The sequence below is a fragment of the Oryza glaberrima genome, chromosome 12 (genome assembly GCF_000147395.1).
Source record: "Oryza glaberrima chromosome 12, OglaRS2, whole genome shotgun sequence".
In the NCBI taxonomy this organism is placed as follows: domain Eukaryota; kingdom Viridiplantae; phylum Streptophyta; class Magnoliopsida; order Poales; family Poaceae; genus Oryza; species Oryza glaberrima.
The window spans coordinates 23,192,054-23,212,194 of NC_068337.1; the positions used below are offsets into that span (position 1 = coordinate 23,192,054).

Here is a 20,141-nt window from a genome sequence, read left to right on the forward strand (position 1 = left end):
TATGTGAGTTCCACTTTACTATGGCCCACATATCAGTGACTCAACTGCAAATTACAGGTTCCCGGGCGCGACACTTGATGACAGAATTCAGACACAAAACATGTTGAATTCAGAATATCTGAAGAGCATGCATGACAAGATTTTCGGCATTAATTGCCAACTCATGATATGGTAATACCAATCAACTGAAATAAACTCAGATTTCAGTGTCGTTCTATTCAGACGTTTTTATCCAAGTATTCCTTCGAGATCAAATTTCGCATCGGCCAAGAACAGGCACCAATTTTGCTGCGTCGCTAATCACTCAACGAATCCATCGAGACAGCTGATTAAGCTAATTCGATTGAGATCTGCATCCGTGGATTGCTGTCTCACCAATCTGAACGAGCTAGCTGATGCAGTGATCCTGGTCCGGCGGCCATGGAAACCTTAGCGCCTACCGTCCTGCGGAGGTGTCAATGCTGGTGGGCGCCGACGCTGTGGACACCGGCGGGCCGTACGTCGCCACCGGCATCTTCGCCGGGAGGCTCGGCAGCGGCGCCTCGAACCGCAGCACGCTGACGGCCTGCCTGATGGACGGCCGCAGGCCGCGGTCGGGGTGCGCGCACCAGAGCCCGACGACCAGCACGCGCTCCATCTCCGCGACGTCGAACTCGCCGTTCAGCCGCGCGTCGGCGGCGTCGAGGATGCTGCCCCCGGCGGCGCCGCCGCCGTGCGTGTTCCACACCCACTGCGTCAGGTGGATCGCGTCCTCGCCGCCGTTGATGACCACCGCCGGCCGCCGGCCGCAGGCGACCTCGAGGAGGACGACGCCGAAGCTGTACACGTCGGACTCGACGCTGGCCCTCCCGGCGAGGAGGAAGCACTCCGCGTCGATGTACCCCATCGTGCGGGCGATTCCCGTCGTGCGCGAGCGCCGGCCGTCGTCGATGAGCCTCGCGAGGCCGAAGTCGCCGAGCCTGGCGGTGAGCGACGCGTCGAGCATGACGTTGCTCGGCTTGATGTCGCGGTGCACGACGCGCTGCTCCGCCTCGTGGTGCAGGTACATCAGCGCGGCGCCGACGCCGAGCACGACCTCGTACCTGACCGGCCACGGCAGCACGTTCTCCGGGCTGTGGATGTGGGCGTCGAGGCTGCCATTGGGCATGAGCTCGTAGACGAGGAGCAGCTCGTCGCCGCCGTCGTGGCACCAGCCGATGAGCGGCACGAGGTTGCGGTGGCGGAGCCGGCTGATGATCCTCACCTCGGCGACGAACTCCTTCCATCCCTGACGAGATGTCTCGGCCACCCTCTTCACGGCCACGTCGCCGCCGTTCAAGAACCCGCGGTACACCGACCCGAAGCCGCCGCTCCCCAGCCTCCTGTCGTCGGAGAAGCTCGCCGTGGCCGCGGCGAGCTCGTCGTAGTGGAATCGACGGGGCCCGGCGGCCTCTAGCTCCAGCTCATCCTCGATGGGTTTGCCGCGGAAGAATCTTGCATCCTTCGATAGATGTTTCGGCGCCATCTTCACCGCGAGCTTGGCATTCCACCGCCATTGCCGGCGGCGCAAGAGGCACCAAACAGTGAGAGCGAGGCAGATCAAGAACGCCACCGAACCGGCGGTGGCAACCGCTATTTCCGGAATTCGACGATGTTTTACTGCATTGGAAACTGAGGAAGAAGAGACAATCGATCGTGAGAGAAGAGAGAGTACACTTTTTGCATAAAAAAAAAAGCCGCACGAACTAATCTACTCCATTTACAATTTAAATATGTGGGTGTTCATGTGGACAAAGATTTTCTACACCACCTATCATTTGCATGCGACTTAAATAGTTATAGAAAAAATTCAAAAAAATTAGTAACATCGTTTGTGATGATACAAGTCTATATACAAACATGCATGACTAAATTTAATCTACAACTAGAGAAACAAAAATAATAAAATCAGACAGTCAATAGTACCTGTACAGTGCAGATAAAATTTGTTATTTTTGTTTCTTCATATATCGATCGAATTTAGACTTACATGTTTGCATAGTGTCTTATATTATCATGGACTATCTTATTAAATTTTATGTATTTTTATATAATTGTTTAAATTACATGCATACACCTCTAGATTAGTCTTCAAATGTAATTTAATAAAATCATATATTTAATAAAATCATATATTTGTTAACACTTTTATATATATTATAATGAAAAATAATGGTCAAAGTTGTTTTTGGAGACCGTGCCCTTGTCCAAAACGATAAGTATTATCGACTCGGAGAGAGTAACTATTTAGATATAAGAGATGAACACCAGAAAGTATTTTCTACACCTATGCCTAGGTCTCCAAAAACAACTTTGATCATTATTTTTCATTATAATATGTATAAAAGTGTTAACAAATATATAATTTTATTAAATTACATTTGAAGACTAATCTATACATGTAGTCACCATATTTGAAAGATAAATATTTTAAAAATGATTTATAATAAAAGATTCTAAAGTTTGATCTCAAGTATTATCAGACCGGCGTGAGTACGGAGGATGATGAAAGATTATAATGTCATATATCGCTACATGAACATGTCGTGCTAAACTCATATATAATATGAAACCTAGCATTCAATTGTACAGTTTATTGAGACAGGACGTAGAGCAAATGGCATGGTGCAACCGTTGTGCTCTCCGCGACCCACCTTCGACGTTGGTAAGATGCGCTCACACTCTTTTTTAATAAATTCGACATTGAGTCCTTTCCAATGTACAATGTTTTTTTTATTGTACAGTTTATTTCGGGAAAAAAACATGGTAAGAAAAAGGTACTACGAATTTGGCTTTTAAACAATATTAGTATTTTCTCCTTTTTAAATTCATTTTAATTTGTTCTAAGTCAAATATGTCTATCTTCAACTATTAATTTCTAAAGATCTTATGGTTGAACAAATGTGAATTATATATTATGAAAGTATTTCTCATGGTGAATACAAATATAAATATTATGTTATTACTGAATTAGTTCATAAAAATTGATGATTAAGAGTAATATATTCGACTTTGGACCATGCATTTGGATCAACAAGTAATTTGAAATAGAAGGAATAATATTCATGACCGAATTTATTTATTTTACTTCTTGTTTTGTAGATCTTGTGTCGACCTAAAATTGTACAAGATTGTGCATATATACATGTTGTATCAATATTATCATTTTATTGATATTTGACAAAAGAGAAGGAAATGTGCACTCCAGGTGTAAAAACATATTAACATAGAAATCTTACTTTTATATTTCAAGTTCTTATATATTGGCGCAAGTTAGGCGGCAGTGGAAAAGTCTACGTGGTCGTTAGCAATGTCTTAGTCTTGTCCCTTTTTGCATTGAACAGATTTGTTTTTTCAAGGATAAATTAAATAATTCGAGCGATTGAAAATCTGAATGGTTATCAGAAACTCATCCATCTATCTATCTATCTATCTATCTATCTATCTATCTATCTATCTATCTATTATTTATATTATTAAAACAGCCTTGAAAGGAGGCACCACGTTCACTGTGGAGGCTAGAAATTCTCACATTAATCGGAGAAAAAGAAAAGAAGAGTCCAAGTAGAAATACAATTTAAAAATAGCAGAAATTCGGAATTAAAAATATGCAATATGGGAAGAGGAGTCCATATAGGAACCCAATACATGATTAACTAAAATTCGGAATAATGATAAAATAAATTTCAAAATTAGAAAAAGAAAAAAAAGAAGAGTTTAAGTAGGAATACAATTTATAAATAACTGAAATTCAGAATAATATAATAGATAGATAGATAGATAGATGGAAGTTGGGTGACTGTGCAAGTCTACGTGGTCGTACGCACCTTGATGTCTCATTCTTGACCTTTTTGTATTGAACATTTTTAAGGGAAAATAAAATAATTCGAGAGATTAAAAATTCACAATAGATAGTGCACTTACCAGCATAGCATCCCTCGCCGGCGGCGAACCCGTCGCCGGCCATCCATGGCAGGCACTCGCACCGGTGGCCCCAGTTGCCGCTCGGGGTCTGCACAGGGATGCACGTCGCGTTCGCCGCGCACCGCCCGGCCTCGTCGACGCCGCCGCCGGAGCTCCCGTTGAGCCACCACCCCATCTCCGCCGCCGCGAACTCCAGCGAGAACACCCCTTCCCGTGTATCGCCATACACGGATGTCAGCAGGTTCTCGCAGCTAGGCTCCTCCACCTTCTCCCACTGCGCGAACAGGCCGCCGCCCAAACCCCTCTCCGTCTCCGTCGCCGGCGAGATCGAGGCGATGCACGTCAGGGAGGAGGACGCGGTTTCGTTGCCTCCACCACCGCCGCACCTCGTCGTGTGAAGCATGGTTTCGACGGGGACGCTGCAGTTGGCGGTCGTCGCGTTCCGGCAGCCGCGGAGGAACAGGCCGGTGCGCGACGACACGCCGTAGTTGGCGCCGGAGAGCCACCGCTTGGCGTCGGAGACGGTGCGGTTGCAGGAGGGCGGGAAGGAGACGGCGAAGGTCGAGGCGGTCGAGTTGAACGAGGCGACCGTGTAGGAGTGATCCGTCGTGGCGGCGGCGTTGGTTGGCCGGAGCAGCGCCGCCGTGGAGTTGCTGCCGTCGACGTTGCAGGACAGCATGATGGGGCAGCTGCCGGAGAAGCCGAAAGGGTAGGGGACGACCAGGCCGCCGCACCGGCGGCTACACCCCTGGCCCTGGGCGGCGACGGCGGTGGCTTCATGAGCGAGCAACGAGAAGAGAAGGAGGACGACGACGAGCCGCTGCATCTCTACTCTTTGTCGTCTGCTACTCGGCACTTGGAAGACTCGCTAGTCCAAGTCATTGCTGGAGTACTACTAGTACTAGTCAACATCCTTCACGCCAAAATTTTATCCCATTGTTTTTTTATGTTACCTAGTGGTGAGTAAAAAAATGACCATTGTTTACAATTTCGCGCCCTCCGACAAGCCAAGCCAAAATATTTGTTTTTTTTTAATTTGGTCAATGTTTATTCAAGTTTCGTTAAGTTTTCAAATAATTTCGGTGAAAAGGTATGAAATAGTTTTAAAAAATTTATTTATAATTATTTAGATAACATGTAGGAAACGAATAATGCTCTTTCGAAAAATAAAAATCCATCTCAGTTTTTCATGGGTGTTTTCCATTCACAAAACAAAACAAGGACGCCGCATATAATTGAAGTTAAACATTGGCTATGTTCAAGAGACTTTAAGATTCCGGTAAACAACTGATAAATTCAGACAGTGGGAATCCAGAGAAGCTAAAAAACTCATTTTCTAACTCTTAGTTTATTTTATAAATTATACAACTCCAACTTCTTAATATTTAATAAATATTTTGCGGCAGAACATTAGAAGACGAGCTTGAGAGAGAGGCACTACGGCCCACTGCTAACTTCCGCGGCGGCTGCTGCTTTACCTGCACGAGGAGATAACTGAGGAGTGTGTCTGCACTGTGACACGAAGCCAAGCAACGTCATGCTGGACGCCTCCTTCAACGCCAAGCTCGGTGGTTTTGGCCTCGCCAGGCTCGTCATTGGCAACGGCCATTGACACCCTCGAGTATATAGACCAAGCTAGGCAGGGTGCGTCCGTGCATGTCCGCCTTCACGGCGAGCATCTAAGAGCAAGTTAGTATAATCAACTATTGGCTTTAAATTATCTATTTGTGGTACGTACATACACCTCGACCACACCGCCGTCCATAAGACAGACCGTTGGCATCGTTTGCCGGTTCTCCTGTCGAGGATGCCCATGGTGACCTACACGACACCGCCGCCATCGGCTAGTTCTGTAGACGGCAATAGCGGTGATGACTGACACTAGCAGGACGTTAATATAAAATTTAGTAGCGGTGACCATATTTTTAGATACCTTACTATGACGCATGAGCATGACACTAAACACGACGATTTAGGTATTACTCGTCAACTAAGGTGTATTGGTAGAGGATATGAATGTCACGCCCCGAACTAGTCCCGAGAGGAACTAGCCCGTGACGCTTCAAATTAACCTGTTAATCGATACCAGTCCCAGGAAATAGTGCTGGTATCACAGGAAGACAGAATATCACAGCAACAGAGGTCTCTTTATTATAGAGTAGGAGTACAGTCATGTTGGGCTGCGGACAGATCCCGAGCTCACAACTGCATTACAAAAGGGAAGCGGAAGCCAAGACTTGGACCACACATCACAGGCACGACTTGGGAACTAGGCCGAAACCCTAAAACTCATCGCAGCCGGCTTGCTCCTGGAAGTACTTCTCGTCAGCGGGATCCGCTTCGTCTTCTTCAGCAACTTGGGGGGGGGGGATTATTTATATAGAGCAAAGGGTGAGTACAGGAGTACTCAGCAAGCCATGGGATATATGTGTTTAATGCAGGCTTCAAGGAAAGGCTGTTGTTTTTTTTTTTTTGCAATTGATTTTATTTAAACTCTTTTCTGAAACAACTAAATGAGTGCTTCTCAAACGACACGAATGAGACAGTGCGCCTCGTCCGGTCGGAGTATGTGCAATGTATCAGTCTTTTGAATTGATCAAGATTGGCACCCGGCCAATAGCTTTCAAACGGCCACCCGGGCCTGGCTGATCCCATCAGCTGCGGATTTTCCAAACATCATTCCCAAACCACATCAGCAAATTTAACAAGGCAGTAGTCAAACAAAACTACGCTAGGAATCACCTCACATCCACCCATGACCGTGGGCACGGCTGTTCGAACAGTTTAATAACCTCTGCAGAGGAGGTACACTTTACCCACACGACATTACTAACACGGATCATCCAGCCCGTGCAAGACGGCCACGACTAGAGACCTTAAGGCTTTCATGACAAGGCATTTCGAAAGCCGACACAGGTTCACCATATGCCAACGAGAGGGGTCCCATACCAACACCAGATTAGGTCCCAGACCATACTGTGCCAGGAAGCCCAGGGGTTCTCCCCGACACCACCCCGGCGAATCCACATGTCTCTTGACATCAAGGCTTCCCCGATTAGCTAATTACTCAGCCAGGGGTGTCCCATTCCACCCATGTGGTCGGACTTGTCTTATGTTCGGATGAAATTCCAAGGAAACGGTCCTTAAGTGCAAGAGCGGGAAACCATACACCCGGTACGTTCCCCGGTCCGCGATTTGGAAAAATCATTTAGTTCGCAAGCACCGACCCAGGTGTCGGGTTTTCCAAGTCTTTTGTAAAACCCCAAGTTTTACCCATCATTGGATATTTTAAATTTGAGGGGAGGTGTTTCGATGTCCGTGCCTGAAGGCCCATGCATCGAAGCACAACAGTCGACAAAGGAGGTTTTAGTGTTCAATAAATCAAGGAGGGTAATTGCAGCAATTAGGGTTGGGGGCCGGCAGGCTATCTCGCAAGCCGCGGCCGAATTACTTGTGTAAATCCTATTCATGCAAAATTTTGCGGAAAGAAATACTTAGATTTAAATTATAGGTGCAAGATGATCAAAGCTGACTTGCCTTGCTCGAGATCTGGAGCTTGTTCCTCGAAATCCTCGCACTGCGGGTCTTCGGGCTCCGAAACTACACGCGAAACGGAACAACTTAACAAACGGCGAAAATAAAGCCCTATTATTGACCTCTAAGCGTGCCATTAGATAGATCTCGAGATTTGAGGAATTTTGGAAGTTGAACAGAATCAAACGGACTTACGGTTGGAAAGATATTGAATTTCTAAGATTATTGGATTTTTGGTCTAAAGGAAAAGGATTTATTTAAATCCTTTTTGAAAAAGAAAAGAAAAGAAGGAGGGAGGGAAATTAGACTTCCCTCGGGCGGCTAGGGCGCGGCCCGAGAGAAAGGGGCGGCTCGGCCGAGTTTAATGGGCCGGCCGGCCCAAGAGAGCGGCCCAAGGCGCGCGCGCGGGCGGGGAGGGGAGAGAGAGCCGGTGGGCCGGGTCCATCCCGCGTGGTCCCGGGTGGGACCCGCTTGTCAGCGACTCGGCTCACCGTGGGCGAGGTGCACGCGGGGCGAGTTAGGGTTTGCGGAGGGAGGCGCGGCGCATGCGCGCGGTTCGCGGAGGACGCGATGCGGCGGGCCCACGCGCAGCCTCACGGCTCGCGGTGGACCGCACGCATGGGGAGGGAAACGGAGGGGGCGGCTGGCCTGGTCAGCCGATCCGGTCGCGGCCGAGGCGGCGCCGACGTGGCGCCTACGTGGCTGCCACGCGGACCGGCGAGAGGTAGACGACGACGCCGGCCGGAACGGACGGCGGACGAAAGCGGCGAGCGGCGGAGCGAACCACGGCGATACAGGCGAAAGCGAGCACACCGGGAGGTTGCACGGGACGAGAGGAGACGAGCCAACGGCTCGGATTCGCCGGGGGATGCTCGACGGCGGCAGATTGCGGCGGCGGCAACCGGCAGCGGGAGAAGGGGGAAACGGCGATGAGGTCACGAGGGGTCGATTCCCGGTGGTGAGAGCATCTACGCGGCTACGGGAATCCGTTGCTAGCATCGGATTGGGCGGAGCTACGCCGAGCGAGGCCGGCGACGAGCGGGCGCTACGGAGCACGGGCGGCGACGGCGGCGAGCACACGGTGGGCGGCGGCAACGGTCGGGGCGGCGCCAGCTAGCTACGGGGAGGCTACTCGTGCTACTACCCGCGCACCGGCTCCTCCGGCACACGCGACGGCGACGGTCGGCGAGAGAGATGGAGGGACGGCAATGGCGCGGGCGAAAACGGGGAAGATTTGGGAGGGGAAAAGGAAGGGAGGCGCTTGGGTTTATAGGACGGCGATGTCGGTTTGGAAACCGACCTTGGGCGGTCAAGGGAGATGAGGCGGGTGGTGCGAGCGGTCAAGCGGCGCAGAGGTGGGGGAAGGATGACGCCGGCGGGGAGAGAAAAGGGGAAAAGGAGGAGAGGAAAAGGGGGCTTGCCTCCTTGCCGTTTCGGGAAAAGGAGGAGGGAGAGAAGGCGACGGGCAGAGGGAGCGGAGGGCTCTGCCTCCGTCCCTTGGGGGCACGTGCGGGGAGTGGCCGGGCCGAGGCGATGACGACGGCGATGACGGCGGAGGCGGCTTGGAGCGGAGCGGCGACACGGGCGGCAGGCGCGGCAGAGGGTGACGGCGGCGGCGACTGGCCGGTCGGCCACCACGGCGCGCGCGCGGGGGGAAGCAACGGCGCGCGGCGACGATTTGGCGGCGTCGGCGGGAACGGCAGCGGGATGCGGGAGGAAGGGCTCGGCTCGGCGCGGCTCGCGCGCACGCGCGTGCAGCGCTTGGGCAGAGCGGGGGAGAGGGAGGGAGAGAGAGAGAGAGCCCGGGGAAGGAGGGGGAGATGGGCCGAGAGGGATTCGGCCCATCGAACCCTAGGGAGGCGAAATAGACTTTTGCGGAGGGATTGATATGGGAAGGATTTGGATTCGGGATTGAACTCGACGATAGATCGGGGATTTGAGATCTGAGATGGCACGGACACTAGACAACAAGCAAAGAAACGGATTTCGCAACTAGGGTTTTTAAGAGATAGTTTTCCCGCTAGGCGCCACGACGGAACGGGCGCTACAATGAACCTCCGGGGGTTTAGGCATGCAATATCACCAATATATCAATGGCTTTTGGTGTAGAGTTATAGTCAAACTGTCTCTAGAAGTCTCAATGTTAAATTTCAAGATAATTACTTGTGGATTCGCAAAGAAAAGTTCATTCTTTTTTTTTCGGGGCTCAAAGAAAAGTACTTGTTGTTGTGAATTGAACATGTGCCTGTTGATCTACGAACTGGACGGATAGCAATGGTTTTGTCGACGAAAGAAAGTTCAGACATTGAGAAAAAAATAGCTTAGCTGTCAAGGATGTGTTATATAGATTATATATATACTTATCCGAGAAAGTGATTTCATCCTTCGAGAGGATATCTTTCGTTTTGTGCATGCCACTTAAATAGTTAAAAAAAATTGCCAATATGGATTAATATGAAATATATGACTTTAAAAACATTCTAGTTAAAATTCAACTTTACAACTTGCAACAAAAATAACAAATATAGATATGAATGTACGATAACTATTTTCAGTTTAATTTGTTCCTTTTGTTGCAACTTGTAGAAGTCAAATTTGGTCTTGCATGCTCGTAGAGTGGTATATTCCATATTAATCTATATTGTTATTTTTTTTTAATTTTTTAATAATTATTTAAATGACATGCAAACAACGAGAGGATATCTTCTCGAGGGATAAAAATCCATATCCTACTCATCCATTTTACAGGCAGCTTTGAAACTTTTCCTAATCAAACTTAATTTTTTAAAAATATATATTTTAATATTATATTTATTGAAACTAATGCTGCTAATTTTTTTTCTAAACTTGACCAAACCTAAAACTGTTTGACAAAATAAACTCAAACTGAACTATAATATGAAACGGGTTAACGGGAGGGGTAGGGTTCTAGCTCAGCAGTAATAAGCAATGACTCGGTGAGTCTTCCAATGGCAAGCAAGCCGGAAGCAGAGATGCAGCGGCAGCTTCTCCTCCATGTCATCCTCTTCTCGCTGCTCCTTCCTGAAGCCTCCGCCGCCGCCGCCGCTGCCCAGGGGTGTAGCCGCCGGTGCGGCGGCCTGGTCGTCCCCTACCCTTTCGGCTTCTCCGGCAGCTGCCCCATCATGCTGTCCTGCAACGTCGACGCCGGCAACTCCACCGCCGCACTGATCCTCCAAGGTAACCACTCTCCGACGACGGATCGATCGTACACCGTCGTCGACGGCTCGTTCAACTCGACCACCTCCACCTTCGCCGTCTCCGTCCCGCCGTCCTGCAACCGCACCGTCCCCGACGCCAAGCGGTGGCTCTCCGGCGCCAGCTACGGCGTCTCGTCGCGCGTCGGCATGTTCCTCCGCGGCAGCTGCCGAACCGCGACGACCACCGCCTGTAGCGTCCCCGCCGATGCCATGTCCAAGGTGATCCGCGCGGCGCAGTGCGGCGGCGCCGGCGGGAACGGGACCGCGTCGTCGTCCCTGACGTGCGTCGCGTCGATCCCGCCCAACTCCACGGCGGAGGCGCTCGGCGTCGGCCTGTTCGCTCGGTGGGACGCGGTCGAGGAGCCCCGGTGCGACAACATGCTGACGTCCTTCTTCTACGGCGAGACGCCGGAGGGGGGGGGGGGGGGGGGCGTTCTCGCTGCAGCTCGCCGTGGCGGAGCTGGGATGGTGGGTCAACGGGAGCTGCAACAACCGCGGCGCCGCCGGCGACCTCGCCGCCGGGCGGTGCGCGGCGAACGCTGCGTGCAACGACGTGAAAACCGCAAGCGGCGCGTGGGGCCACCAGTGCAAGTGCCCGGCAGGGTTCACCGGCGACGGGTTTGCCGCTGGCAACGGCTGCTACGCCGGTAAAGGTAAGTGTCAATCAGTACTTGATTTTTGGGAAACTATTTTGATACCTCGAAGGGATATCCACTTGTTGTTTATATGTCACTTAAATGGTTATGAAAAATTTTAAAAAAATTGAGATGGTATATAAACATGTGATATATCACTCAACTAACATGCAAGTTCATATTCAACTTCTACATCTCGCAACGAAAAAAAGCAAATTTAACTATGAATATGTGGTAACTTGCATATTTGAACTTCTTAGTTTTTTTAAAAAAAATTTAATAACTATTTAACTTTCATATAAACAACGAGAGATATATCTTTGAGGGATCAAAATCCACTCCCCTTGATTTTTAGTCGCTCCGATTCTCATGTACGTTTCGAAAAATGTCTGATCGCCGTCTCTTCTCGCTCAACTTCAAATGCATCACAAAAGTTGCTCGCTCCAGCAAAAGCAAAGTAGTCGCCGTCGCCGTCGCCGTCGGTTCGGTGGCGTTCTTGCTCTTCCTCACCGTGGTTGCTTGGGGCCTCTTGCGCCGCCGGCGAAGGCGGCGGAATGCCAAGCTCGCGGTGAAGATGGCGCGAAAGCAAGATGCAGGATTTTTCCGCGGGAAACCCGTCGAATACGAGCTGGAGCTAGAGGTCGCCGGACCCCGGCGAGCTCGCTGCGGCCACGGCGAACTTCTCCGACGACACGAAGTTGGGGAGCGGCGGCTTCGGGTCAGTGTACCGCGGGATCTTGAGCGACGGCGGCGTGAGCCGTGATGTCGCCGTGAAGAGGGTGGCCGACAGTGGCGAACCTAGAACAAAAATTACCGGGGGTCCTTGATATGCTTATAGGCTAATTTTTGAGTGATATAATGCTTAATATGACCCTAAAATACCTAGAAATAGACAAGCTACCTTGTGTCCGGGGACACCGGGTAGATACACGTAGGTACGCCCCTGGTGGCCGAGACATCTCGTTAGGGATGGAAGGAGTTCGTCGCCGAGGTGAGGATCATCAGCCGGCTCCGCCACCGCAACCTCGTCCCGCTCATCGGCTGGTGCCACGACGGCGGCGACGAGCTTCTCCTCGTCTACGATCTCATGCCCAATGGCAGCCTCGACGCCCACATCTACAGCCCGGAGAACGTGCTGCCATGGCCGGTCAGGTACGAGGACGTGCTCGGCGTCGGCGCCGCGCTGCTGTACCTGCACCAGGAGGCGGAGCAGCGCGTCGTGCCCCGCGACATCAAGCCGAGCAACGTCATGCTCGACGCGTCGCTCACCGCCAGGCTCGGGGACTTCGGCCTCGCGAGGCTCATCGACGACGGCCGGCGCTCGCGCACGACGGGCATCGCCGGCACGATGGGGTACATTGACGCGGAGTGCTTCTTCCTCGCCGGGAGGGCCAGCGTCGAGTCCGACGTGTACAGCTTCGGCGTCGTCCTCCTCGAGGTGGCCTGCAGCCGGCGTCCGGCGGTGTTCCTCGACGGTGGCGAGGACGCCATCCACCTCGTGCAGTGGGTCTCGACGGCGGCGGCGGTGGGGTCGGCATCCTCGACGCCGCCGACGCGCGGCTGAACGGCGAGTTCGACGTCGCGGAGATGGAGCGCGTGCTGATCGTCGGGCTCTGGTGCGCGCACCCCGACCGCGGCCTGCGGCCCTCCATCAGGCAGGCCGTCAGCGTGCTGCGGTTCGAGGCGCCGTTGCCGAGCCTCCCGGCGAAGATGCCGGTGGCGACGTACGGCCCGCCTGTTTCCGGCGCGCCGGAGACCGGCAGCAGCGACGGCTCTGCAGGCGTCAAGATTTCCATGGCCGCCGGATCAGCATCAGCTACTGTCCAGCTTAATGCTTTGAGCTGTCTTTGATTAATGCTTTGAGGATTAGAGGGGTTTACAATTTCGGAAGGGGAAAAGAATTTCAGGGTTCACCGAAATTCTAAATCTCGGAAATTTCGAACGAAATATTCAAACTAATTTTGCATTCTGAACAGCAGATTGAATGAACTATCTCATTTCATCACAAGCTGCAATTAACCATCGTAGTTTCCTCAACCATTTTTGTTCTGAATTGTACATCTTCAAGTCTCGATCGAGATGGAACACGTGCTGCCGTTAGTGTCGTCGTCACCGCCGCTGCCGTCTGCAGAACCAGCCGCCGCCGGCGGCGTCGTGTAGGTCGCGACGGGCATCCTCGCCGGGAGAGCCGGCAGCGGCGCCTCGAACCGTACCACGCCGACGGCCTGCCTCACCGACGGCCGGAGCGCGCGGTCGGGGTGCGCGCACCACAGCCCGACGGCCAGCACGCACTCCATCTCCTGGCCGTCGAACTCGCCGTCGAGCCGCGCGTCCGCCGCGTCGAGGATCGCGCCTCCGCCGTGCCACTCCCAGACCCACTGCGCCAGGTGGACCACGTCGCCGTCGTCGGTGGCCACGGCGGGGCGCCGGCCGCACGCGACCTCGAGCAGCAGGACGCCGAAGCTGTACACGTCGGACTCGACGCTCGCCGTGAAGGCGGACACGCAGGCAGGGTCCATGTACCCCAGGGTGCCGGCGGCGCCGGTGGTGCGCGAACGGCGGCCGACGCCGACGAGCCTGGCGAGGCCGAAGTCGCCGAGCTTGGCGTCGAAGGAGGCGTCGAGCATGACGTTGCTCGGCTTGATGTCGCGGTGGAGGACGCACTGCTCCGTCGTCTCCTCGTGCAGGTACAGCAGCGCGGAGCCGACGCCGAGCAGGACCTCGTACCTGACCGGCCATGGCAGGACGATGTTCTCCGGACCGTAGATGTGGCCGTCGAGGCTGCCGTTGGGCATGAGCTCGTAGACGAGGAGGAGCTCGTCGCCGCCGTCGTGGCACCAGCCGATGAGCTGCACGAGGTTGCGGTGGCGGAGGCGGCTGATGATCCTCACCTCCGAGACGAACTCCTTCCACCCCTGCTTCGAGCTCTCTTGGACATCTTCTTCACCGCGACTGGGAGGTCGTTCATGGTGGACAACACCCCACGGTACACGGACCCGAAGCCTCCTTCTCCGAGCTTGTTGCCGCCGGCGAAGTTGTCCGTGGCGGCGGCGAGCTCGCCGTAGGAAAATCACCGTGGCCCGGTGCCTTTAGAGAGCTCGTTCTGTTTCAGTGGCTGTTCTAGCTCGGATTTTTTGACGGCCGCCGCCGTCCGCCATTGCCGCCGCCGGTGAAGAAAGTACCGCACCGAGAGGCTCATGCAGAGCACGAGCACGACGCCGCCGGCAGACAAGCCAACAACAACGGCGGCAACTAGCCGTCTCCGGCGCTTCGTCTTCGAGAGAGCCTCATCTCGAAGAACTCGCTCTTCCCGTAAAACCCACTCCAATGGCAACCGCAGCCACGGTACTTAACTTAGGGGATGACGCGGTGAGGTCGCCGGCGACGGAGAAGAAAGACGCGTCCGAGTAGATCGAGGACGACGCACTCGTCGAACACCGCGCGCGCCGTCCGGCTCCCCGGGCACAGCTGCATGATCCCCGAGGGAGCAGCGGCGAGGCACTTCCGGCACGGGTCGGCGTCGCCGGTGGCTTGAGCGTAGCACATGACGAGGCCAAAGACCTCGTCGGGCGCAGCGCCGAACGAGCCGTTGTAGAAGCCGTGGTTTTCGGCGCCGGCGGCCGCCATGGGGATGGCGGCGAGGAGCTGGTCGAGGTTCTTGTGGTACTGACCGCCGGCAACATAGCTGCTGCCGTCGCCCGTCGAGCACGACATCTTCAACGGCCGGATGATCTGATCACCGCCGCCATCGCCGTTGTCGCCGTCGACTACGGTGGCGCGGAGCGAGCCGGCGACGGCAAGGAGCAGGAGAAGCGGTGGAGCCATGGCCGATAGCCAGGTACTGACTGACGCCATTGAGTGAGAAAATATGTAGCGCAAACTATATATGGAGACATGGAAATGGACGTCTGAGATTTATCCACGTCACTGTTGATTGAATCTGGAAGTAAAACTTTTACTATTGGTATCAGACATTATTTTTAGATTCAACAGTAGTTTTCAGATTTTTAATGCATATGTGGTTTGTACCGTATATTTATCTTCGTTGATTAGTGCACATAAGATTCAAGTATCGTGCAAGGGAGACCACGTCACTGTCAACTTATCGACAGAAGCTTCCATGCATCTGGCATTGGCGACTTCTTTCCTGGACGTACCCCAGCCGGCCATGGCCGTAGTCAATCCGGCATCAATGATGGACTACCAGGAGTCTCCTGTGGTAGCATATAATGTTCTATAATTTCTAGTACTATGGAGGAGATTTGAAGTACTTTACAAGTCAATGGTCGTCGCAGGATATGATATGGACATGATGCAGTAGTTGAGAAATTGGCTGGAAGTTTTCAACATATACATCCATCAGGATACGTTGCAACTAATTACACTGGGTTAACTGTTGTGCCACCAGTGGCAAAAGAAAGTTACATCGATCATTTGTATGCATCTAAAAAGGAAGCGAAAAGAAAATGGATTTTGGTTTGTTATGTTCAGATCGTCGTAGATCCAAATAGAATTCAAATCGAGCATTGACACGATCTATTTGGTGCCAACAACACAATAAAGGCTGAGAAAATATTGAGCACAAATTTTGGACACTGTTGCTCACTTGCTCTGCTGAAGTGCTGATTGATATCACCATGGGATTTCTTGTCCATCCCAAGCAAAGAACTTGCCGTTGTCGCTCTTCTTGACATTGTCGATGATGGACAGTAGCTTCTGAACAGAGAACTCCCTTGTGAAGAGCTTATCCTTGGGAACATTCTTCTGAAAAGGGCGTGAGAGGTCAGTGTCCACGGTTCCTGGATGCAGCAGGATGCAGGCAATGTTGTCCTTCTTCCCCAGCTCAACTGATACAGTCTTTGTCACTGCACAAAATTAGCAAAACATTTTGTAAATCTGATGGAAACAAATTATCTGTAAAACTAAGATTAGTGTCAAAAGCAGGCTAGTACAGGCAAAATGGAACATGTTAGTATTTGCATACATTGATTCAGTGCTGTTTTAGAAGCCCTATATGAATGCCAGCCTCCTAGGCCATTGTCACCTATTGAACCGACTCTGGCACTCATGTTTGCAACCAATGAAAATCCTCTCCCGGTCTCAGAGCGACCTCCAGCCTTCAGGAATGGCCACATATGCTGATAGAACAAATCAATTTAGAGTAAGCATGTCTATATAACAGATGATATCCGACCACATCACGACAAGAATATGAAAACGGAAGTGAAACAGTGAGTTATTATTTATACCTTGATCACTAAAATAGGGCCAACAGCGTTCACTTCATATGCCAGTAGCAGGGATGACTTCTGAACTTTGCTAAATGTAGTCTCTGTAACACAACATGAAAATATCCCAAATTCAGTAAGCAACAACCAACCAACCAATCAAATACAACCTGAAAAGCTATGCTCAAATTTCAACTATAAACCTGGATGTATCACATTCGGAATTGAAAGGATCCCAGTTGCATTGATCAGCAGGTTCAGAGATCCATGGGTCTCTCCTATCGAGGCCGCAGCTGCCTGTCACCGGAAGACTCAAAATTTTACATAAGAACTCTCAAGTCTCAATTCAGCATGCCTTCACTAGCATCATAATCTAGTAGTTCCTACCAAGAAACAAGCTGTGCAGATTAGAAAAAACAAAACCTCATATCATCCTTCTGAATCTGAATATCAAGTAACTCTGCTCACAACACAACATTGTCTATCCGGGTACGACTAACAATCCAAGCAAAGAATAATCTAATCTACTACTACCTCTATATTTTAATGTATGACGCCGTTGACTTTTTGTCTAACGTTTGACTATTCGTTTTATTCAAAAAATTTATGTAATTATTATTTATTTTATTATGGCTTGATTCGTTATCAAATGTTCTTTAAGCATGACATAAATATTTTCATATTTGCATAAAAATTTTGAATAAAACAAATGGTCAAACGTTGGTCGAAAAGTCAACAGCGTTATACATTAGAATACGGAGGGAGTACTACCTATCAATCTCTAATCTCTGTATATAGTGCACAGTATATCTATACCTCTATGGTGCTCTCGTCGGTGACGTCGAGCGGGAGCACGGCGAGGCGCTGCTCGTGCTCCTGCCTCAGCTTCTGAAGCTCCACGGCTGAATCCGGCGCGCGACACGTCGCGACGACGCGGCCCTCGTCGCTCCTCTTCAGCAGCTGCCTCACCTGCATCGCATGCGCACGAGAGATTCAGAGCTCGTAGAAGAAATCGCCGGCAACGCGCATGATCAGAGCAGCTACACACTGCACACCAGCACGAACTCGGTGAGCCGTATGAGTGGCTGACAGGTGGGCCCGATGGATTCTTTCGGCGAATGTGGGAGCCAAGCGAGAAATGAATATGGAAAGTATTCCCTTCGTTTTAGGTAAAGAGGTTTTGACTCTAGTTAAAGTAAAATTGTTTATAGTTTGACTAGATTTATAGAAAAAATAGTAATATCTACTATTTCCTCAGTTTCATATTATAAGACTTTCTAGCATTGCCCATATTTTTTAGACAGGTAGATTCATTAACATTTATATGAATATGGACAATGTTAAAAATTCTTATAATATGAAACTGAGAGAGTATATTTGTCTATAAACTTATAAACTTAGTTAAACTTGAAATAATTCGTCTTTTACCAAAATCTAAACATCTTATAATCTGAAATGGAGTAAGTAGTAAATATGGAGAAGCGAAGGGATTGATGTGAAAAAAGGTGAAAATGAGATGGGAGATGGAAGAGGAGGAGGAGGAAGGAGACGATGAGTGCTCACGAACTCGAGCCCGATGCCGCGGGACGCGCCCTGCACCATGGACACGCCGCCGCCGGATGTCGCCGTCGACGAGAACGCCCTCGCCGCCCCCGCAGCAGCCGCCAGCGTCCTCGCCGTCGCCATTGCTCCTCCTCTCGCCTCGATTCGATTCTCTTCCTCCGGGTGCTCGCGGCGGTTCGGTGGCGAGGCGAGGCGCACAGGGGCAGTAATGGCGGGTCGTTGTTGTGGGGGAAATTTTGGGGGAGAATTGCGTGGCTAGACGAAGGCACACGTATGCCGCGCGCTGGCCGGGAACGGCCTCTTTAATTCCTCTCTCGTTTTTTCTCTCTTTTCGTTTACGCACTTTTCCCCTTCTTCTTTGCAAAGGCGCTGTTTAGTTATCACCTAAAATTTTTTACCATGTCACATCAAACATTTGAACACCGAATAAAGTATTAAATATAGACTAAAAAATAACTAATTGTACAAATTACGAATAATTTATAAGAGAAATCTTTTAAGCCTAATTGACAATGTAGTGCTACATTAAACATTTGCTAATGATGGATTAATTAGGCTTAATAAATTTTTCTTGAGGTTTACTAGCGGATTATATAATTAATTTTTTTATTAGTGCCCAAACACCTCGTGCAACACCCTATATAATATCGATGTGACACGCCAAAACTTTATATCCCTATATCTAAACACCCCCAAAGTTCCAAAGTTCTCTACTCCATTTTCCTAACTTTTGCCTCCCGTTTTCCGCGCACATGTTTTCCAAACTGCTACACGGTATATTTGTAAAAAATATCTATAGAAAAATTACTTTAAAATATCAGATTAATTTATTTTTAATTTTTTTTACAACTGATATTTAATTAATCACCTGTTAATGAGCCACTCTATTTTATTTTCTGTGCCATATAGAAATGTTGAAAACACGAGGTTTGAAATCAGCCTAAATCTGTCATATGCATACAAAGTCCTCTAGTTCAATTGAGATTTTGTGCCGAGCTTCATGGTAAAATTTGATCAGATGCACTCCTTTTAGATAGAAATTAAGCATTTATAGCCTTCTGACCTTATATGTCATTGGCACTAGAGGATAAATCCTCAATTTTGAATCCTAGGCGCCGAATCAGCTTGGAAAGTGAAGGTATATTGTCAAAGCAAACACCGGCTTTTTCATGAACTCCATGGCAAAGTAAAATTTGCTCCAAGTTTCTAATCTCCGAGTTTGAACAGGTGAATAGCCCAACTCCTACATGAATCTCAATTCGCAAACAAGCATCCATGCTTCCTGCAAAAATTCAGCAAAATTTACAAGGGGACAGGCCTTTGGGCGCAAAATTATGCGTCCATTCCATATGGACCTATTCTTCACTCTGCCCAATCCTTTGCAGGCTGTCCAAATTGGCACATTGATTTCCAGCTGCCAAAAACAATCTGGACCAAACTGAATTACATGTAGTAACTTCAAAGCTACATATAATACTTACTTGAATATTTCTTCTTTAAGAATGGAACAGATATATATACATGGGAATTTCAGGTGACTGACAGCTAGTACAGCTTTAAAATTTTGCAGATGCGCATGATGTCTCTTATAAAACTCAAATGTGTTTTGTTCTAGACAAAAGGGAAACATACAGCTAATGGCTCCAATGTTTGTAGTATTATGTACTCCATTTAAGATGATGATGTTGCTGCTTTCGAGATTATATTATTGATTGTTAAGATTCAAACACACGTTCAAACCTGAACTCATCATGATATCAAACTGACAATGAAGCATTCTATCTTTGTAGTTTATTCGTTTCAAATTATAAGTCATTTTAACTTCAGTCAAAGTCAAATTTGCTTCAAGTTTAATTAAGTTTGTAGAAAAAACAGTAACATTTTCAATGCAAGACAAATATGTTATGAAAATATATTTAATTATAGATTTAACAAAACTAATTTAATATTATAAATATTATTATATTTATCTATTAATTTAGCTAAACTTGAAATAGTTTGTCTTTGATAAAAATCAAAAC

General features: G+C 49.7%; 2 protein-coding genes and 2 pseudogenes across 2 annotated transcripts; 1 reads left to right on the plus strand and 3 right to left on the minus strand.

The window, feature by feature from the left end:
• Nucleotides 1-216: 216 nt before the first annotated feature.
• LOC127757591 (probable L-type lectin-domain containing receptor kinase S.7) lies at nt 217-4,792 on the minus strand. The gene is made up of 2 exons (XM_052283134.1): nt 3,943-4,792; nt 217-1,650 (listed from the first exon to the last, which is right to left on the minus strand). Exons 1-2 carry the CDS (start codon nt 4,766-4,768, stop codon nt 437-439), a joined length of 2,040 nt encoding a protein of 679 aa, XP_052139094.1. The 5' UTR covers nt 4,769-4,792; the 3' UTR covers nt 217-436.
• A 5,653-nt stretch (nt 4,793-10,445) lies between these two features.
• On the plus strand, nt 10,446-13,180 carry LOC127756409 (L-type lectin-domain containing receptor kinase IX.1-like; annotated as a pseudogene).
• Nucleotides 13,181-13,318: 138 nt separating this feature from the next.
• Nucleotides 13,319-15,164, minus strand: LOC127756410 (L-type lectin-domain containing receptor kinase IX.1-like; annotated as a pseudogene).
• A 455-nt stretch (nt 15,165-15,619) lies between these two features.
• On the minus strand, nt 15,620-18,434 carry LOC127756872 (uncharacterized). The gene is made up of 6 exons (XM_052282254.1): nt 18,121-18,434; nt 17,374-17,526; nt 16,761-16,854; nt 16,579-16,661; nt 16,314-16,467; nt 15,620-16,194 (listed from the first exon to the last, which is right to left on the minus strand). Exons 1-6 carry the CDS (start codon nt 18,241-18,243, stop codon nt 15,962-15,964), a joined length of 840 nt encoding a protein of 279 aa, XP_052138214.1. The 5' UTR covers nt 18,244-18,434; the 3' UTR covers nt 15,620-15,961.
• Nucleotides 18,435-20,141: the final 1,707 nt, after the last annotated feature.

Excerpts from the sequence above, each read along its gene's own strand:
- LOC127757591 (XM_052283134.1), bottom strand. The coding sequence starts at position 4,768 with ATGCAGCGGCTCGTCGTCGTCCTCCTTCTCTTCTCGTTGCTCGCTCAT. Across the intron at positions 1,651-3,942 it reads CGGCGAGGGATGCTATGCTG|TTTCCAATGCAGTAAAACAT; the intron begins GTAAGTGCACTA and ends CTTCTTCCTCAG.
- LOC127756872 (XM_052282254.1), bottom strand. The coding sequence starts at position 18,243 with ATGGCGACGGCGAGGACGCTGGCGGCTGCTGCGGGGGCGGCGAGGGCG. Across the intron at positions 16,468-16,578 it reads GCCCTATTTTAGTGATCAAG|CATATGTGGCCATTCCTGAA; the intron begins GTATAAATAATA and ends TTGTTCTATCAG. Across the intron at positions 16,195-16,313 it reads TAAAACAGCACTGAATCAAT|TGACAAAGACTGTATCAGTT; the intron begins GTATGCAAATAC and ends AATTTTGTGCAG.